The 17928-nt window shown below is 35.7% G+C and overlaps 1 protein-coding gene across 1 annotated transcript in view; it reads left to right on the forward strand.

Annotated features, from left to right (window-relative positions):
- Window positions 1-17928, forward strand: part of OTUD4 (OTU deubiquitinase 4) — a 46033-nt gene that overhangs the window by 6440 nt on the left and 21665 nt on the right. The window contains exons 2-10 of the mRNA XM_042935396.1: window positions 417-500; window positions 3023-3073; window positions 9119-9165; window positions 9867-9939; window positions 11247-11328; window positions 12917-13049; window positions 16780-16837; window positions 17139-17256; window positions 17345-17409. Coding sequence (XP_042791330.1) covers window positions 417-500; window positions 3023-3073; window positions 9119-9165; window positions 9867-9939; window positions 11247-11328; window positions 12917-13049; window positions 16780-16837; window positions 17139-17256; window positions 17345-17409 — 711 coding nt within the window. The remainder of the gene's footprint in view (window positions 1-416; window positions 501-3022; window positions 3074-9118; window positions 9166-9866; window positions 9940-11246; window positions 11329-12916; window positions 13050-16779; window positions 16838-17138; window positions 17257-17344; window positions 17410-17928) is intronic.

A 17928-nucleotide genomic window follows, 5' to 3' on the forward strand; every position in this document is an offset into this window, starting at 1 on the left:
TTCTTGTTGAAGTTGCCTGTTCTCTTTTCCAACAAGCATAGGATGAAGGTAACCACTACTTTGCAGGGATTCTGTTAGCCATGCTTTGTGAAGAGCAGAGGTAGAAGAGGGCTGGTGAAGAGAGGAAATTATCTAAGTTTACAAAGATTTCCTCACAAAAGTGACCTAAAGGAGAAATGGTAATAAGTGCTTTATAGAATGACTTAAGGAGTAGTATCGATCTTATATGTCATGTCATCTGTGGTTAGAGGAAGAGGTGGGAATGAATAAAGATGTAGAAAATCCAGAAAGGCAAATGGAGAGAGACTGATTTTTATCGGTTTTGAGGTTATTTTGGGTGTGAAAGAAAGTGCTAGGTTGTAACTTAAATCCTCGTTTAACAAAATGCTTAGTAACGTGTTGCTTTTTCTTTTCAGGTATTGCATTCTCAGTCTCGCCATGTGGAAGTCAGAATGGCCTGTATTCACTATCTTCGAGAGAACAGAGAGAAATTTGAAGCGGTAATTTGTAATTTTAAACATGAAATGGTGTCTTGATTTGCATTTACATCTTAGCCTGTAGAAGTGATCTGGTGGGAATTTCACAGGCTGGCTCTTAATGCAGGTTATGAAGATAAACCCCTTAAAAAACTGCTTTATTGGATTTAAATCCAATTATATTGTGATATTTTTAGGTTGTTTTGTGGTTTTCATTTATTTAGACATTTAGAAAGCTTCTATGATAAAGACACTGAGCTGTGGAAAATGGAAGCATGACTTGGACAGAATCCTTGCATGTTAAGAGGGAGCTTTGTCATGGTCAGGGAATTGTTTGTCATGGTTAACTAATAGTTTTCTGTGATTGGTAATCCTCTGTGAATTTAAAAAATTTCAGACTTGGAGCAAAAAAAATATGCTGAACTTAGCTAATACTGAGTCTTTGATTTTATCAGAGGCAGTTACAGATTTATACTTTTTGGGATTCATCATTATGAATCACACATCACAACACTAATTATGTAAATAATGATTAATAATTGCTATAATGTTGTATAACAACTTACTGTAATTTTCTCGGTAGTATATAGTAGGCTGTGAAATAAGATGCCACAGTGGCCTGTTTTCATTTTATATTGAAAGCCTTAGTAGGATTTACTAGTTCTGGGTTTTATGACTTGGAATGATGTCATCTGATGACTTTTTAATATTTTTCCCCTTTGACTGCCAAAAAAACATTGACACCTTGTAAATAACTCAATTCTAAAACTTAATAGGTAAATAGCTCTTAATTTGTGTGTGTGTGTGTGTGTGTGTGTGTGTGTGTGTGTTTCTTTCAATGTCTTAATTTGGATGTGCTTTTGGATTAGTGTTCCTGTATTCAGGAAAAATGTTACTACTGGTGACATTCTGAGTGTATTCCGGGTACCGTGTTATAAGAAAGACAGTAATATGTTCCAGAAAGGAGAGTTACCCACTTGATCAGATTTGAGAACTTGTCTTACAAAAAGAAACTGGTGTTGTGTGGAGGCTAGATAAAAGTATTAGGGTGTGATAGAAAACGGGGAGAGGCGAGGAGAGTGGAATGGTCTTTAAGTATTTTAAAGAAATTACAAGTTAATCATTATTATTGGCCTCAGAGTGTAAAACACTGTTGACCACAAGTAGTGGAAATTGCTGTCATTGGTTGAGCACTTTCTATGTGCCAGGCATTGTTTAAATGCTTTGCATATATTTATTTAGCCTTTACAGTCTTAAGAGGTATGATCAGAAGTTGGAAGTTCCAATGGGGAAAGTTTTAATTTCCTTTTATAATAAGTACCTTCAAACAATTTCTATTGGCCAAAATTGGAAAAGGCTGTCATGGGAAGGAGGGTGGGGGATGTGTGCCTTGTTTACTGAAAATGTTTAGTCAGAGTCTAGATGGATACTTTCTGATTAGAAAGGAGAATCTCAGATTGGATGCAGGCTTGTGTCAGAACACCACTTAGGTCTCTTCTAACTTTAAATGGTTTTGTGGGTTTAATTTTTTCCCCTAAAGTATAAATAATTACCTAATACAGAAGAGTAGCCTCTGGTTGGTGGGATATTTAAAATATGTGGCTATTTTATTATAAGTATGTGTTAAAACTTAAGATACTTTTGGGGCATTTGACAGCATATCATCAATAAAAGAATATCAGTCTCAAAAAAGGAAATGGGTGTTCAGAAGATTTTAATAGACTGGAGAGTGTATGTTTCTAAGTGTATCACTTTGTTAAATTAACTGGGACTATAATTTAAATAAAATTGAGTTTGGTATTTCAGATGAATGTCTTTGGGAGATTTCTCAAATTAGTGTGATGGCTAACAAAAAACATAACAGCTTAAATAAACTTTTTATGTTAAAGCATGAAGCAAATGAAAAACCTAGTTGGTTCAACAAAATATGTAGCATTATTAGTTCTCATCTCTGTTTTTAGTATGACCTAAGAGTTGTATGCATATCTATATTAGTAAACTAATATTTCTTAGCTAGTATATTGTCCTTCTTTAATTCTCCTCTCTGCATTGGCCATTACCAGAATAATCCTAAGTGCTTGCTTTGTATGTTTCTCTGTTCATAATGTCACCAGCAGTGACCTTGAATTGCCTTCTCCCTCAGTCTGCAAGTCCTTCCTGGGCTCAAGTCCCTCTATAAACAGGTGTCCAGTTGAGTTCCTCTCTCAGTCTGTTGTCCCCACCAGGTTTTCCTGTTCCTCCTGGCTAATTGACTCCTGTCTTCCCAACACAGTGCCTCTTCACACCACATTGTGTCTGTGCCTGGCTGTATCCTGTCCAGGAGATCTTTTCTGATAATGTTTACTTTTCTGAATTCTTTTGTATCTTTACGGTCTTTACTTAATGATTTTTACGTATTTTAATAATTAGGTTGAATGTATATACATGTATTACTGTTATCATTACTAACGTATCCAAGGTTCATGTAAGAACTCAGGAATTCACAATGAAAAGGTTTTTGTTTTGATGTATTTCTAATAGACTTATTTATTTATTTATTTTTGCAGTTTATAGAAGGGTCATTTGAAGAGTATTTAAAACGTTTGGAAAATCCACAGGTATGCAGTGATTCTGTAATATATGTATATTTTTTATATATTCAAATAATGTATTCAAAATTCATTAAAATGTAATCTTATGGCGTATGGAGCAGTTATAGTGAGTACTTTTCTTTAATAAACATTTCTTGGTTGCACATTTTATGCAGCATTTATGTGGAAGCCAGTTGGAGCTGTATACTGGATGTTGCCTCACTAAGGACAGAGTCATGCTATCTTTACCTTTGTCATAATGACATCTGAATGTAGAATAAAAGACCTATAATAACACTGGTGATGATTTTCAGGATGCTGTGTTGGTACGGGTATTGGGCATGATCGACAGGGTGCAAGATTTGATTGCTTCTTTAGGCCACTGAGAAGACAGATTCTTTTATATAGTTCCATTGCCCATGATCAGCTTAAGAAGAAGGAAGAGACTGTTGAGAGTAAAAGGATGGCACTTCCCCAAATCCTACTGTCATGCCTTCTCAGTCATGTTGAAGTTAAAAAGAATTTTTTTTTCTGCTTACAAAACTATTCTCCCTGTAAAAATCCAAACACCATGAAATGCCACATAGAATGCCCTGTAGAATATTCCATCATCCCCAGAGGTAATCTCTATATTGAGTTTAAAATGATATTAGCAAAGGAAGAAGCTAAGAAGAGGATTTAGGTAGGGAGGAAAAGGGATAATATAGGAACAGGGTGTTTGATTAACAACTGGTATCTCCATTTGGTTCTCTGACACTAGTTTGAGTCCTTGTTGAGTGCCAAGAATTGCCAGGCACTCTGGGAATGCAGAAGTAACAGGTTTGGGTGCTGTTCTCAGAAGTTTCCCTGTAATAGGGAAAAATATCTAACGCAAGTGAGAAAGCACATGTATCATATGTATAGATGTGGGGCATCTGGGTAGCTCAGTTGGTTGAGCATCTGACTTTGGCTCAAGTCATGATCTGGTGATTCATGAGTTTCTCTGCTGTCAGTGCAGAGTCTGCTTCAGATCCTCTTTCCCCCTCTTTCTCTGCCCTTCTTCCGCTTCCAGGTGTACATGCTCGCTCTCTCTCAAAAATAAATAAAACATTAAAAAGTACAGAAATGATACTATAGGCATTCAAGTTTTTATTTTTACTGAAGTAGACAAAACAAGAGGTAGTGGGTTGGCATTTGAAGTCTGAATAGATTGCTGGATGCAAAATGCCTAAGGTTAAGGGCATTTCTGGGTAGGGAAAATTGTGAGCAAGGCAGCTTTCAGAAAGCAGTTCAGTTTGTATGGAGCATGTGAAGGTAGGAGGTAGTGAGAAGTCAGAGGGCCATCTGTGGGGCTGATCACAGAAGAGCATTCAGTGCTAGGCTCAGTAGTTAGAAGCTTATGCTTTAGGCTAGCATTTCAAGAGTGTCAACCATAGACCATCTGCATTTGGAATTACCTGAGGTGGTTGTAAAAATACGTATTGTCTAGCCACTATTCCAGACCTGAATCAAAGTCTATGCCTGGGGGCCTGAGAATCTGGTGTTGGGAAACCTTTTAAGTTTTTTGAGGCAGGAAGTGAGTATGTTTTGTTCACTGTTGAGAACCAAGAATAGTGCCTGGCATCTTTGTTGGCTGTCTGAATGGATGGATAAAATACTGTGCAGAGATGGTTTGGAGGTAGATGAGACCAGAGAGGTGGGAAGACAAATTGCATGTTTTTTTAAAAAAATGTTGAATACATGGAAAAATGTACACAGTACATGAAGTGTCAAAAAAGAAGTATAGCATTGTTCCAGTTTTGGAGACAATTACCTTCTGAAGGCCTTTTCTCTAGATCTAACTTCATTTTTAATTCAGTGATTTCAGTATTGAGTTCTATAGTCACAAATAACCATTTTCCTGAAGTTTTCATTTTTTTCTTTTATTTTAAAGCTGCTTCTTCAAAAAAAAAGCTTCGAAAGGATTTATTTATTTATTTTTTAATGTTTATTATTTTTGAGAGAGAGAGAGAGAGACAGAGACCAAACAGGGAAGGGGCAGTGAGAGAGAGAGGCACAGAATCAGAAGCAGGCTCCAGGCTCTGAGCTGTCAGCACAGAGCCCAATGCGGGACTCGAACTCACAGACCGCGATATCATGACCTGAGCTGTAGTCGGCTGCCCAACCAACTGAGCCACCCTGGTGCCCCATCTTCGAAAAGATTTGTATATTTTATCGCTTTTGGAATTTTTTTCATCATTACTTTTAATTTGAGGTGCCAAACTGATGATTAGTTTGTGTATGTTGAATGAATGTTAAATCCATATTGCATTATATATAACATCTTAGGAAAGATAAACACCAGAATGTTGTTATCTTTATAGTCCTGTTACTGGTCATTTTTACTCCAATTACAGAAAATAAAGGACATGACAGGACCATTTATTAACTTTTTCCCTCCTTTTTTTTAAACGTTTACTTTGAGAAAGCGAGAAAGAGAGCAAATTCAAGAGAGAGCATGAGGGACAGAGAGAGAAGAGAGAATCCCAAGCAGGCTCCATGCTGTTAGCACGGAGCTTGACGTGGGGCTCCATCTCACGAACTGTGAGATCAAGACCTGCTTCGAAATCAAGAGTCAGACGCTTAACTGACTGAGCCACCCAGGCACCCTGTTGCTTTTTTTTTTTTTTTTTCTTTTTAAAGTAAGTTCTACACCCAATGTGAGACTTGAACTGATGACCTGGAGATTGGGAGTTGCACGCTCTACTGACTGAGCCATCCAAGTGTCATGCCCCCCCCCCCCCCCCCCCCCCCCCCCATTTATTAACTTTTTACTCAAGAAAAATCCCACAGTGTAATGTTAGGGTAATTTTTGTGTAGCAATTTAGGCTATCAAGCTAAGAGGTTCTGAGAAAGAATGGACCAGATGAGAATGGAGAGAGGGGATAAAGGGAGGAAATGAGGTAGTGTGAACTGAACTGAGACTGATTTAGGAGTCTGTGTGAGAGGAAGGAGGGAAGTCGCTGTGCTTTTGAGCTCGTGGGACAAGTGCCTCTTTCCCAAGGTGCTGGCTGGCCAGCTTTTTTATTTTTATGACACTTTGCTCTCCCCAGTCTGCTCAGGTTTCTTCCCCAGATGTTTTACATGTACTTTCTGAACAGATGTTTGTGCTTCTTTATTAGAAAAAGATATTTATGTCTTTGTTTTTCTCTTTCCCCAATACTTAGGATGTATGAAATGAAGAGAAATACAGTTGATAAACTGTTATGTTTCGTCCAGTTCTCAGAGAAGGCATCTTTATGCTTTTGCTTAATAAACAAGTGAAGCATTTTGAAAAATGCCTCAAACTTTTTGCAAGAATATATTTTTGTCAGTTTTATGGAGGTAAAATTGACATACAGTGAAATTCACCAATTTGAAGTAGTGTATAATTTGATGAGATTTCACAGGTGTTGTGTAGCCACCACTACAGACACACATGGGACATTTCTATCACTTCGCAAAGTTCCCTATGTCCTTTTGCACTTAATCCCCTTTCCCCCACCTTCTGGCTCTTGTCAACCACTGACCTGTTTTGTAAGTTTTGCTTTTTCTAGACTATATAAATGGAATGGTACAGTTTGTAGTATCTGTAGTTTCTGTATCTGGCTCCTGTTACATTATGGAAGACACCTTGACGTTCATCTGTTCATCCATGTTGTTGGATCTGTCAGTAGTTTGTTCCTTTTTATTGATGAGTGGTCATTTGTTATACGGAGTACTGCAATTTGCACATCCATGTATTTGTCAGTTGATGGGATATTTGGGTTCTTTCCAGTTTTAGGCTGTTTCATGATTAAAGCTGCTAAGAACATTTGCTTATAATAGAAGTCTTTGTGTGGACATATATTTTCTTTTCTCTTGGATTAACACACAGGAGTGGAATTGCTGGGTCATATGGTAAATGTATGTTTAACTTAATGAGAAACTGAAAAACCTTTTTCAAAGTGGCTCTGCCATTTTGCTTCCTCATTGGCAGTATACAAAAATTCCAACTGCTCTACATCTTTGAACATTCAGTCTTGTCAGCCTTTGAAATTGTAGCTGTTCTAGTGGTTGTGTATTTCTCTGATGTCGAACATCTTTTCATGTGCTTATTTGCCATCCATTTATCTTGGTGAAATGTCTGTTCGTAGATTTTGACCATCTTTTGTTAACGTTGCTGGTTTTATCAAATTGTAAGAGTTCTTTAACCTGGATAGAGTTCTGTAATTGGAAATGTATCTTTCAAATATTTTCTTCCAATTTCTGACTTTATCTTTTCATTTTCTTAATGGCATCCTTAGGAACAAAAGTTTTTTTTAATGTTTTTATGTTTTTGAATACGGTTCATTATGGTTAAAACAGATTTTGCAGAAATGCTTTACTGTCACCCACAATAAGGAAGTATATTAAACATCATAAGAAGTGCTGAGTAAATAAAATTATAGCCTTAAGGTAGAATACAATGGTAGAACATAGATACATTTTATAATTTAAAGTTGACCCTGGTTAGAGAAGACAGAATATTATGATAGCCATTGTTTACTTAACCAGACTACAACAGAATTTATTCTGAAGATTAAGTACTTATGAAATGGTACATTATTTGAGAGGTAATATTTTGTTGACACTAGTAGAATAATGTTCCATTTTTAGAAGTGATGGTAACATCTTTTGCATGAAGTAGATGTAGCTTGTGTTTGTGATTTAAGCAAACTGGTCTGAGTGAAGGATCTCCTCTACACCAGAGAGTGTCACTTGTAGCCGCTTATGGGAAGCTCTGATTGTTAGGTAGAGGCCTATTTTAAGAAGTCTATTTTAATATATGGCACCCGTTTCATTTTGAAAACCAAAGCCAACTTTTAAGAACTATTAAAATGAAAAATCTCTGGGGGGAAGATTATCTTTGTTTGAGATGAAAACAGTGTTTAAAATCTTATGTCAGGTTTCTTTAAAGGAAAACGTGGCTGCATTCACTTATTGTAGCTCAGCTCATTATCTTTAGTGAGTCCTGGTTTTAAGTCTTTACTAATTTCATAAGTGGTATAGAAACACATTCTCATGGTAAAAGATTTAATACAGAATGAAGAGTGAAAGTCCTTCATTTTCCTTGATCTTGAATTCCCTGTCTCCGTTGTCAAGTTTAGGATGTACCCTTCCAGTTCTCATACACATACACATACATATACTAAACATAGCAGTTTCTTTCTTTTACACAATAGGTGTTTGTTTGTTTTGTATTGTTTTTAACCGTGACTTAGTTTTTATACTTCATAGTATAAAGTCAGTTCATATGTGTATACCTGACTGCATGGTGTTCCATACATTGTGTGGATGAACCATAAATTGTTCGATTTCTCCTTTCCTACTAGTGGAATATTGGGGCTTTCTTTAAAAAAAAAATTTTTTTAAACTATTACAAATAGCTACAGTGAACATCCTTCTTTATACTTTTGTGAACATATGAAATACCTGTTTAGGATAGGTTTACAGAATTTGAATTGCTGGGTCAAAGAGTATATGGATATTTAAAATTTTGATATATACTGTCCATTTCCTTCTAAAAGGCTTAAAGACTTAAAAAAAATGACTCATTTAGGGCTGTAGAATTTTAAATCATTTCAGAAAGATTGCTAGGACACTGTTCTCTGTCACCCTGAAAACCTTCTCCTTTTTATCCTTTCTGATTCTTGAGTTCTGCTTTTACTCAACATCTCATTTTCTGGGCCCATACACGTTCCAAGCTCTGTCTTGGGTGCTAGGTTAGAGGACATAGTTCTTGTCAGCAGGTGCTCCATGTAGAGATGCCATTTTACGGTCTTATTACACCAATACGAACTATCCTTTTACCCTGTGTTACTAAGGATTTTTACAACAGAGACTTGGGCTGTTTTCTTAAGTAACTTTTTAGTTACATACGTAAAGTTTGTTTTATATAAATGTGTTCATAGTATTCATAAGACTAATATTAATGAGCTTTTCCAGCTTATTAGATATATCGTATAAAGGTACATATTAAGGTATTACATAGAGGCATATGTATTGTAAAAAGTATGAGATAACCTAAGTGCCAACTTTTTTTCTTCAATGTAGGAATGGGTTGGACAAGTGGAAATAAGTGCCCTTTCTCTTATGTACAGGTAAACCTTATAGTAATATAAGTAAACAAAAATAAAGTCCGTGGGAAATTAGTATATTCCGTTGTACTAAAATAGTTAAAATAGCAAAGCTTGGTTGTGAAGCATCTTTTCTAAAGTTTTTTAAATTGTCTCAATAAGATTTTGACATTAAATATGTCAGTGTTTAGAAATTTTAATTCTCAAAATATTTTTGGAAAGAAATACATTTTTCCAGGCCTGTAAACGATACCACTTATCAACTTTATAGAGGAATGATTTCCTACTTTCTCAGGGCCAGTAGCATCAAATGGCCACTAGTACTGAGGCAAAAAATCATGTTACTATTTTACTACTTCTGTCTAGTAGAGGAGCAGGTGAATGCTTTATTTTTTTCCTTTTTGAAATTTCTGTATAAAATTTTGTCTTCACAGTTTTTGTAATTTTGAAGACTCCTTTTAGAATTATATTTAAAGATAACATATATGCAAATTATATTTGAAGTTTTATTTTTTAAAAAGATACTTTTATATAGGTACCTTACAACTTAGTTATTCTATTACTATCTTTTATTTATTGCTCCATCTCCAATGCCTGGAGCACATATGTGCCTTAGCACATATTAGGCTCTTGAATGAATGAATGAATGAATGAATAAATGAATACTTAAATCTCAAATCATGAAATACATTCCCTCAGAAGTAATTGCTAAATTTTATTTTCAGGAAAGATTTTATAATTTATCGGGAACCAAATGTTTCTCCTTCACAAGTAACTGAAAATAATTTTCCTGAAAAGGTAAGAATTTTTCTAAGTGTTTCTAAAGGATTTAAGTAAAAGAATCACTTGCCACCTTGACCTTGTAAGCTAAAATTTTAAAGTGACTTCTTGAAATGTTTTTTATGAAGTTTATGATAATTTTTAAAAGTTCCTGTTAGTCATTACTGAATCATATTTTGTATTTGATTTACCCCAGAAATCACAGTGGAGAACTGTGTCCTAACATTTCACTAGAGGAAAAAACATTGCAATACTAGTGTATATGATTAACTAGACTGTTTTGCATCAGTATAAACATTAAGTAGTAAAATAACTTGTGAAAGTAGGTTCTGCCATTGCATCCAGAAATACTTGGATAATAGTGATTTATTTTTGATTATAAAGATAATTTACTGGCCTACATGTTAATATCTAGTCACAGACTGGAAACAACTGAAAATTTATGTGAGCCTAGAAAGAAGAAAACCTCAATTGATTCATTATTAAAAGAACTTTGTTTTAATTACCTGTTTTGGAATCATCCAAGCCAAGTTGAAGTGTTTTGTCATCATGCTAATGGTGGTAAGGCGGAGGAGAATTGAGCGAAATGCTGCCTTTTTAAAAAGGACTTCGGAGTTTCTTGGCTCTGGATTTGGCCTTTCCAATCCAAGTTTTGGATCATGACATAATCTAATCAAAATCAGTGTGTATTTCTCCTTGTGTGAGTAGTTGACTAGAAAGCATTTAAAACTGTAAAGCATCAGGGTGCCTGGGTGGCTGTCAGTTAAGTGTCTGACTTTGGCTCAGGTCATGATCTCCTGGCTTGTGAGTTTGGGCCCTGCATCAGGCTTGCTGCTGTCAGTGCAGAGTCTGCTTCAGATCCTCTGTCTTCCTCTCTGTCTGCCCCTCCCCTACTCTTGCTTGCTCACTCTCTCAAGAATAAATAAACATTAAAAGAAAAAAACTGTAAAACATCAGAAAAATTGAACTTTTGATTGTGCCTCTTAGAGGTAAGCATTTTAATACGGTTTTGGAGTATTTAATATTTCTTACAGTCTTTTAATGGTCTTTTTAAATAGTTGAAATCATGTTGTTTTCATGTATTGTGTCCAGTTTTTGTATCCTATAAGCATTTCCCCATGATTAAGAACTTATTAATTTAATGGCTGTGTAACATTTCAGCATTGGATGTACCATAATTGACCAACTTGGAGCTTTAGGTTGCTTCTAAAATAATCATCTTCTATTTGGAAATTATTTACTAGTAAGAGAAATTGGAGGTATAAGTTGCTATGTAAGTGTCATATATGAAGGGCTAAAAGATGTCTTTAATTTTTCCCTTTCAGGTATTACTGTGTTTTTCAAATGGAAATCATTATGATATTGTCTATCCCATAAAATATAAAGAGAACTCTGCAATGTGTCAATGTAAGTATCATCCTTGTGCTTGTATGGGGTTATATTTGTAGGCTATCTAGTCAATGCAGACAAGTCAAAGAAAATATACTCTGTTTTGTTGTATAAAAAGATACACGAAGAATCTCAGGTTAGCAAAAATGTTAATATTTTATTAAAAACTTGTTTGACTAGGAAAAAATGGAGCTAGTAGCTTGAGTTCAACCTGTAAATAGGAAGTTCTTTCTTTCTTGCAGTCTTTCATTTCAGTAATAAGGATTTGTATGCATTTTTAAAGTTGTTAGTGTAGACCTTGAAAATCTAAGTGAACAAATCAAGCATTTGATTGTTTTGGCTCTAGAGCAAGCAGGGTTTCTTAACCTTGGCACTATTGACATTTTGGGTCAGATAACTCTGTCGGAGCTGTTGTGTGCATTATGAGATGTTTAGTAGTGTCCTTGGCACATGCTGTGTAGAGAGTTCTCTTTCCCATTGCGACAAGCAAAGAAATCTGTCCAGATTTTGCCAGGTATTTCCTAGGAGGATAAAATCCCCTCTCCTTCCCCAGTGGAGAGTCACCGCTTTAGTAGTTTCTTTCTTCTTCTTACCTTTATTTCCTTTATCCATCTATCTGATGAAGTGCACCTCACACAGAGCAGCAATGCTGGGCCTATAGCAGCTCTTTCCTCTGTTCTTAAGCTAGTCGTGACCAGTAAAGATATGTGTAGTGCAGTTTTTTAAATTGATTGATCTGTTTTGAGATACGAAAGTTTATTTGTATCTTGGGCTGTGTGCTTCTCTTCCAGCTGGTTAAAATTTAAACATTTCAGCTTTAGGAAGGATAGCTCCTGGAGCCTACCTTACCTGTACTTGTCAGTGCCTGTGGTTTGAATGATAATCAGGGGCGGAAGAAAGGTGATCTGTGAGAAAGTGGTCTTTTTGGGGACTCATTTAAAGGGTGGGCACCTGTTGATGAATTTTTAATTTCATAAAGATCACTGCGATATAACCAAATGAGAGTCCTAAATGCCATATGTAATTTGTTTTTAAGTATTTGGTAATAAATATTTCAATGGTTCCTGGAGGGTTTTTTTAAAAGCAAAAAAGTTGTCTGAATATAGTTCTTTACTTCAGTGACTGCTGAGAATACATTTATTTTTTGAGTCCCTTGTGAAATGTTTTCTATCCAGTATCTGAGTCTCTTAAGGTTGGGCACGTTGTGTGACATCTCATATTCTCAAGTTTCCTCACCTGTACAGTTACAATAATAACACTTGACTGCTGGGCTATTAAATATGACCATACATAGAGGTTTCACACAGTGCATGGAATGTAGCAGTTGCTCAGTATGCATGTTTAGCTTTTATTGTCATATTTGTTTTACAGTTATGATACCCTTTTGTGTTGTTTTAAAAATGGCAGTATCTTATGTAATGATTTTGAATTAATAGCACAGAAATTCTAGTTGCTCTCTAGGTAACTTCCTGATTAAATTGTGTTATTAATCATAAAGTGTGACAGGTGCATAGTTAGGGTTTTAGAGACCTGGGCAATGGACATTGTCAATTTTATGTTAAAACATAAAATTAGTGTTGCATAATATTTCTCTTATTAATTGCAGCTCTCCTTTATGAATTGCTGTATGAAAAGGTGTTTAAAACTGATGTTAGTAAAATTTTGATGGGGCTAGACACCTCTGAAGTAGCTGATGAAAACAACAGTGAAGTATCAGATTCAGAGGATGACAGTTGCAAGTAAGAATGAATTTAAGTCCTAAAATGTCTTTATGGTGCCATACAAAGAAACAGTTCAACGAATGTTTCTGCATGGATTTGCCTCTCATATAGAGATATTATGAATGGTATTCCTGAAATACAGCAGCCTGCAGTCCCAGTTTCTTTTTTCCTGCCACTGATTTTATCTAATTTCTATTACGGGATTGTTTTTGAAGTTGATGTTTTGGTTGCTAGGCTTTATTTCTACATAATCTAGATGTATATGTGTAGAATAGATTTATAGTGTGTGTAATGTAAAATTTTAAGGTTAACCGGGTAATTGTTTACGTATCCAGTGATGCAAAAGAGCCATTTTTTTATTTCCTTGACTTTCTTTAGCATATTAAAAAAAATATTTATTTATTTATTTTGAGAGAGAAAGCAGGGGAGGAGCAAAGAGAGGGAGAGACAGAATCCCAAGTAGGCTCTGTGCTGTCAGTGTGGAGCCTGACATGGGGCTCGAATTCACAAACTGTGAGGTCATCCAGGACCTTAACTGACTGAGCCACCCAAGCTCCCCTCCTTGACTTTCTTTTATTGTTTTTTTAACTTAGATTCTAATGCCTTTTTCTTTTTTGGATAATAAAGGTCCCAAGTTGGGGTATAAGTATGTGAACAGCTCTGAATAATACCTCTGTTTAGGTTGTGAACAAGCATCTGTTTTTTTTTTTTTTTTAAACATTTATTTATTTTTGAGAAGAGAGAGCGTGAGCCAGGGAGGAGAGAGAAAGAGGGAGACACAGAATTTGAAACAGGCTCCAGGCTCTGAGCTGTCAGCACAGAGCCCGACGCGGGGCTTGAACTCAAGGACCACGAGATCATGACCTGAGCCGGAGTTGAATGCTTAACCCACTGAGCCACCCAGTGCCCCCCCCCTTTTTTTTTATTAAAAGAAATTTTTTTTTTAACGTTTATTTTTAAGAGAGAGAGAGCATGAGCGGGGGAGGAGAGAGAAAGAGGGGTGAACAAGCATCTTTTAACTTGGAGTCTCTGAGGTGTGTTTTTTTCCATGCAGGATGATGGGATATATTAGGGTAGTGATTAAAAGCTTGGGGCTGTGGACAGCCAAACCTGGTTTCAGTCCTGGTTTCCTGCCAACTAACTAGACCTCGGGCAAGTTACTTAAATTCACTAGCACGTCCTAATTCTATAGCTATAAAATTAGGATATATTAGTATTTCCTTGAAGGAGGGAATTTGTAAGAATTAAATGAAATAATGTGTAAAGTGTATAGCATAATTGCTAGATACCGTGTTCAACATTCATTAGTTTTTATCGACAATATTAAGACATTTACTGTGTATTTTATAAGAACCTATTGTATTCAATTCCTAGTAGAGCTAAAAATATATTATTCCTAGTATGCGAGAGTATGAAGGTATCCTACTTGAAAAAGAGAAAAAAAAGGCGGTGCCGGGGGAGTGCCTGGGTGGCTCAGTCGGTTAAGTGGCTGACTCTTGATTTTGGCTCAGGTCATGATCTCATGGTTCATGAGTTTGGGCCCCATATTGGGCTTTGTGCTCACAGCCTAGAACCTGCTTTGGCTCTCTCTGCCCCTCCCTTGCTCATGCTCACTCTCTGTCTCTCAAGAATAAATAAATGTTAAAAAAAAAAATCCTATTTGGTGTTATATACTGTAAAACTAGAGAAATAAATGAAATTATGACTTAGGATATCTAATTCTTCATTAAATACTTAAATATATCTTGTTTTTTTTTTCTTTTACATTTATTTATTTTGAGAGAGAGTGAGTATGTGCATGAGCAGGGGAGGGGCAGAGAGAGAGGGAGAGAGAAAATCTCGAGCAGGCTCCATGCTGTCAGTGCAGAGCCTGATACAGGGCTTGATCTCACAAATCCTGAGATCATGACCTGAGCCGAAATTAAAGAGTCGATGCTTAACCGACTGAGCCACCCTGGCACCCCTTAAAATATATCCCTTTTATCTGAAATTCCAGGCATTTGTTGAATTATGTTTTTCTGATTCTTGTCGGAAAACTTGATTGACTACCATTTCTTTGTAAGAGGGAAATGATGTTAGAATCTGTGTCTGCTCTGGTAAATTTAATTTTAGAATAGGCTAATTAACTTGAACAGATGGAAGTTCTCTGTCATTTAACGTAACAGCTGTCTGATTAGGATGTGCCATTGAACATAGGGGAAGTTGAGGGAGAGAATGACTAGCTTGTTATAACTTATTGTTTGTGGTTGGTGTGGAGGGACTTAGGGACTTCGGCACATGCCCTTTGGTTGCTACTAATAGTTTTAGCAACAGTTGGGTCTGATATGGCAGATGAATTAGATGAAGTATGGAGTTAAGGGTAGTATGTTGGAGTTTACAAGAAAAGGTGTGATTATTGTAATGCACAATGTTTTTATACTGTGCTAGGGTAGCCCTTGGAACATGGAAGCCTTTTTTAAATTAACTTTTTGTTGCATTGCTAATAGTTTTTTATTTGTATTATGTCTGACTTAAGGAGGACAAGGCTTCAATTAAAGAAGAATGCCACATAATTGTGGCATAGATTGGATTGGCATAGCTTGGTAATAAGGAGGAAAGACCAAGGATGTCACTATACTCTTGTGCCTGGATTCTTTTCACATTCGTATTGGTTAGTCCTGAAGTAGTGGAAATTGTCGGTGATTTTTTTTTTTTAGTCTAGACTGAAGATGCTTGGGGTCTCTTAAATATTGCTGAGGGCATACATTTGGAGATTGTTCTGAAGACTAGAGATTGATTTACTAAGGAGGAAATGTAGGACAGAAGACTGTAAGTAGTTTCTCGTCTCATCTGCCGTTTGACCTGCCATCACTATATTCCAGCTTTGCCAGTCTCTTCGCCACCTTAGGGTCTTTCCACTTGCTGTTCTCCTGAAACAGCTTGGAATACTGCTTGGAATACTAAATAGCCATATGATTTGCTGTCTCATCACCTTTAATTCTTTATTCAAAAAGGCATCTCAGCAAGTCATTTTTTATTATTTTTATTTAATTTTTATTATTTGAGCCTGTGTCAACACTATCACTTCTGCTACCTGGCCCCCACCCCACCCCATAGATAGCACTTATCAGCATTTAACACACTGATTACTGAATTTAGTTTGTGTCTGCTCTCATTAGATTACTGTGGAGTATTTTGTTTAATGGAGCCTCATCTGTATATTAAAAGGACATTTTTACATTGAATGTTTTATAAACTGAACTTTTTTATGCACCTAAATTTAACAGTTTTTTGTTTGTTTCTGTTTTTTTGATTGAGCCATACAATAAGACTTACTGAGGAGCACCGTGGTGACTCAGTTGGTTAAGCATCTGACTTTGGCCTCAGGTCATAATCTCACAGTTCGCATGGGCACGTAGGGTTCTGTGCTGACAGCTCAGAGCTTACATCCTGTTTCAGATTTTGTCTCCCTGCCTGTCCCCTGCTCGCTTGTGTGCTGTCTCTGTCTCTCTCTCAAAAATAAATATTTAAAAAAAAGAACTACTGATAAAAAACTTTTTGACTTATATCTTCTATACATACACACATATGTATGTATGTGTATAAATACACCTTTATACTGAGACTTTTTAGGAGCTCACTGGAATATAGCTTTAACTTTTTGGAACATAACTGTGACTTTTGGAGATGTTTATATGAGGTTAGGATATGTTAATTGCATAAACATACTTTTGTACTTTTAATTACGGTTATATTTCTTTCTTTGTAGGAGTAAAACTACCACCGCTAATGATGTGAATGGAGTTAAACCTTTGTCAAGTGATCAGGTATTTTTCTTAATGGTTTTAACTAGTTCTTCCATATAAGTACATGAATTTAGTCTTAATTTTTTTAAACATTTTCAGTGGAGTCAGGATCATCTGACTGTGAGAAAAATTTTGGTGGCTTCCTAGTTTATTTTTTATTTTTTAATTAAAAATCTTTTTAAATTTAAATTGAAGTTGACAAAGTGTAATAAGGCTTCCTAATTTTGTAAGTTTTCTTCTTTATTTGATTTTACTCTTGTACGTATCTCAAAAGTGTTTTAAAAGCATTTCAGTGTTGATTGGACTTCCTCACTTTGTTTAGCACCCGAAAAACAATGGGAACTCTCCTAGCCTTCCTTTGTCAAGAAAGGTTCTTAAGTCACTTAATCCAGCAGTCTATAGAAATGTGGAATATGAAATTTGGCTGAAGTCTAAGCAAGGTGAGTTAAAAAAATCTGTGTATTTTCCATAAATTTGCTTTGTGGCATTTGAAAATAAGTCAACTTGATATTCTGATATTGTTTACAGCTCAACAAAAACGTGATTATTCCATTGCTGCTGGCTTACAGTATGAAGTTGGAGATAAATGCCAAGTAAGTGATTATGTAGAGGAAGAAAAGGTTTTACTTGAAATCTTATTTTATTCTAATAGGATCTAAGAAAACAGCTCAAGTTTGATGTGTTGTTAATTGGAGACTTTAGAAGATATTTTATCATATACTCATTTTAATAGTTGTAAATATTTAGCTTTTTGATCCATTAGAATACGTTATAAAAATTGTGTGTATGTCGATGGTGTCCCATCACATGATCTTTAAGAACAGTGTCAGTCTTTGATATTACTTGTTTGAAAGAAGCAGCAATAGCACTTTAGATTTTTAGATAGTTTCATTACAGTTGGCAAATTACCAAAATTGATTTGAACTTGACATTACAGGTCAGTTTTATGGAAGTCATCCGGGAAGATTTTGATAGATACATAATGGTTTTATGTTAGACTGAGAAAAGAGTGAATAGTAAGGAAGTTTTGGCATTGACTTTTTTTTTTTAATATAATTTATTGTCAAATTGACTTCCATACAATACCCAGTGCCCATCCCAGCAAGTGCCCT

The sequence above is a fragment of the Panthera leo genome, chromosome B1 (genome assembly GCF_018350215.1).
Source record: "Panthera leo isolate Ple1 chromosome B1, P.leo_Ple1_pat1.1, whole genome shotgun sequence".
In the NCBI taxonomy this organism is placed as follows: domain Eukaryota; kingdom Metazoa; phylum Chordata; class Mammalia; order Carnivora; family Felidae; genus Panthera; species Panthera leo.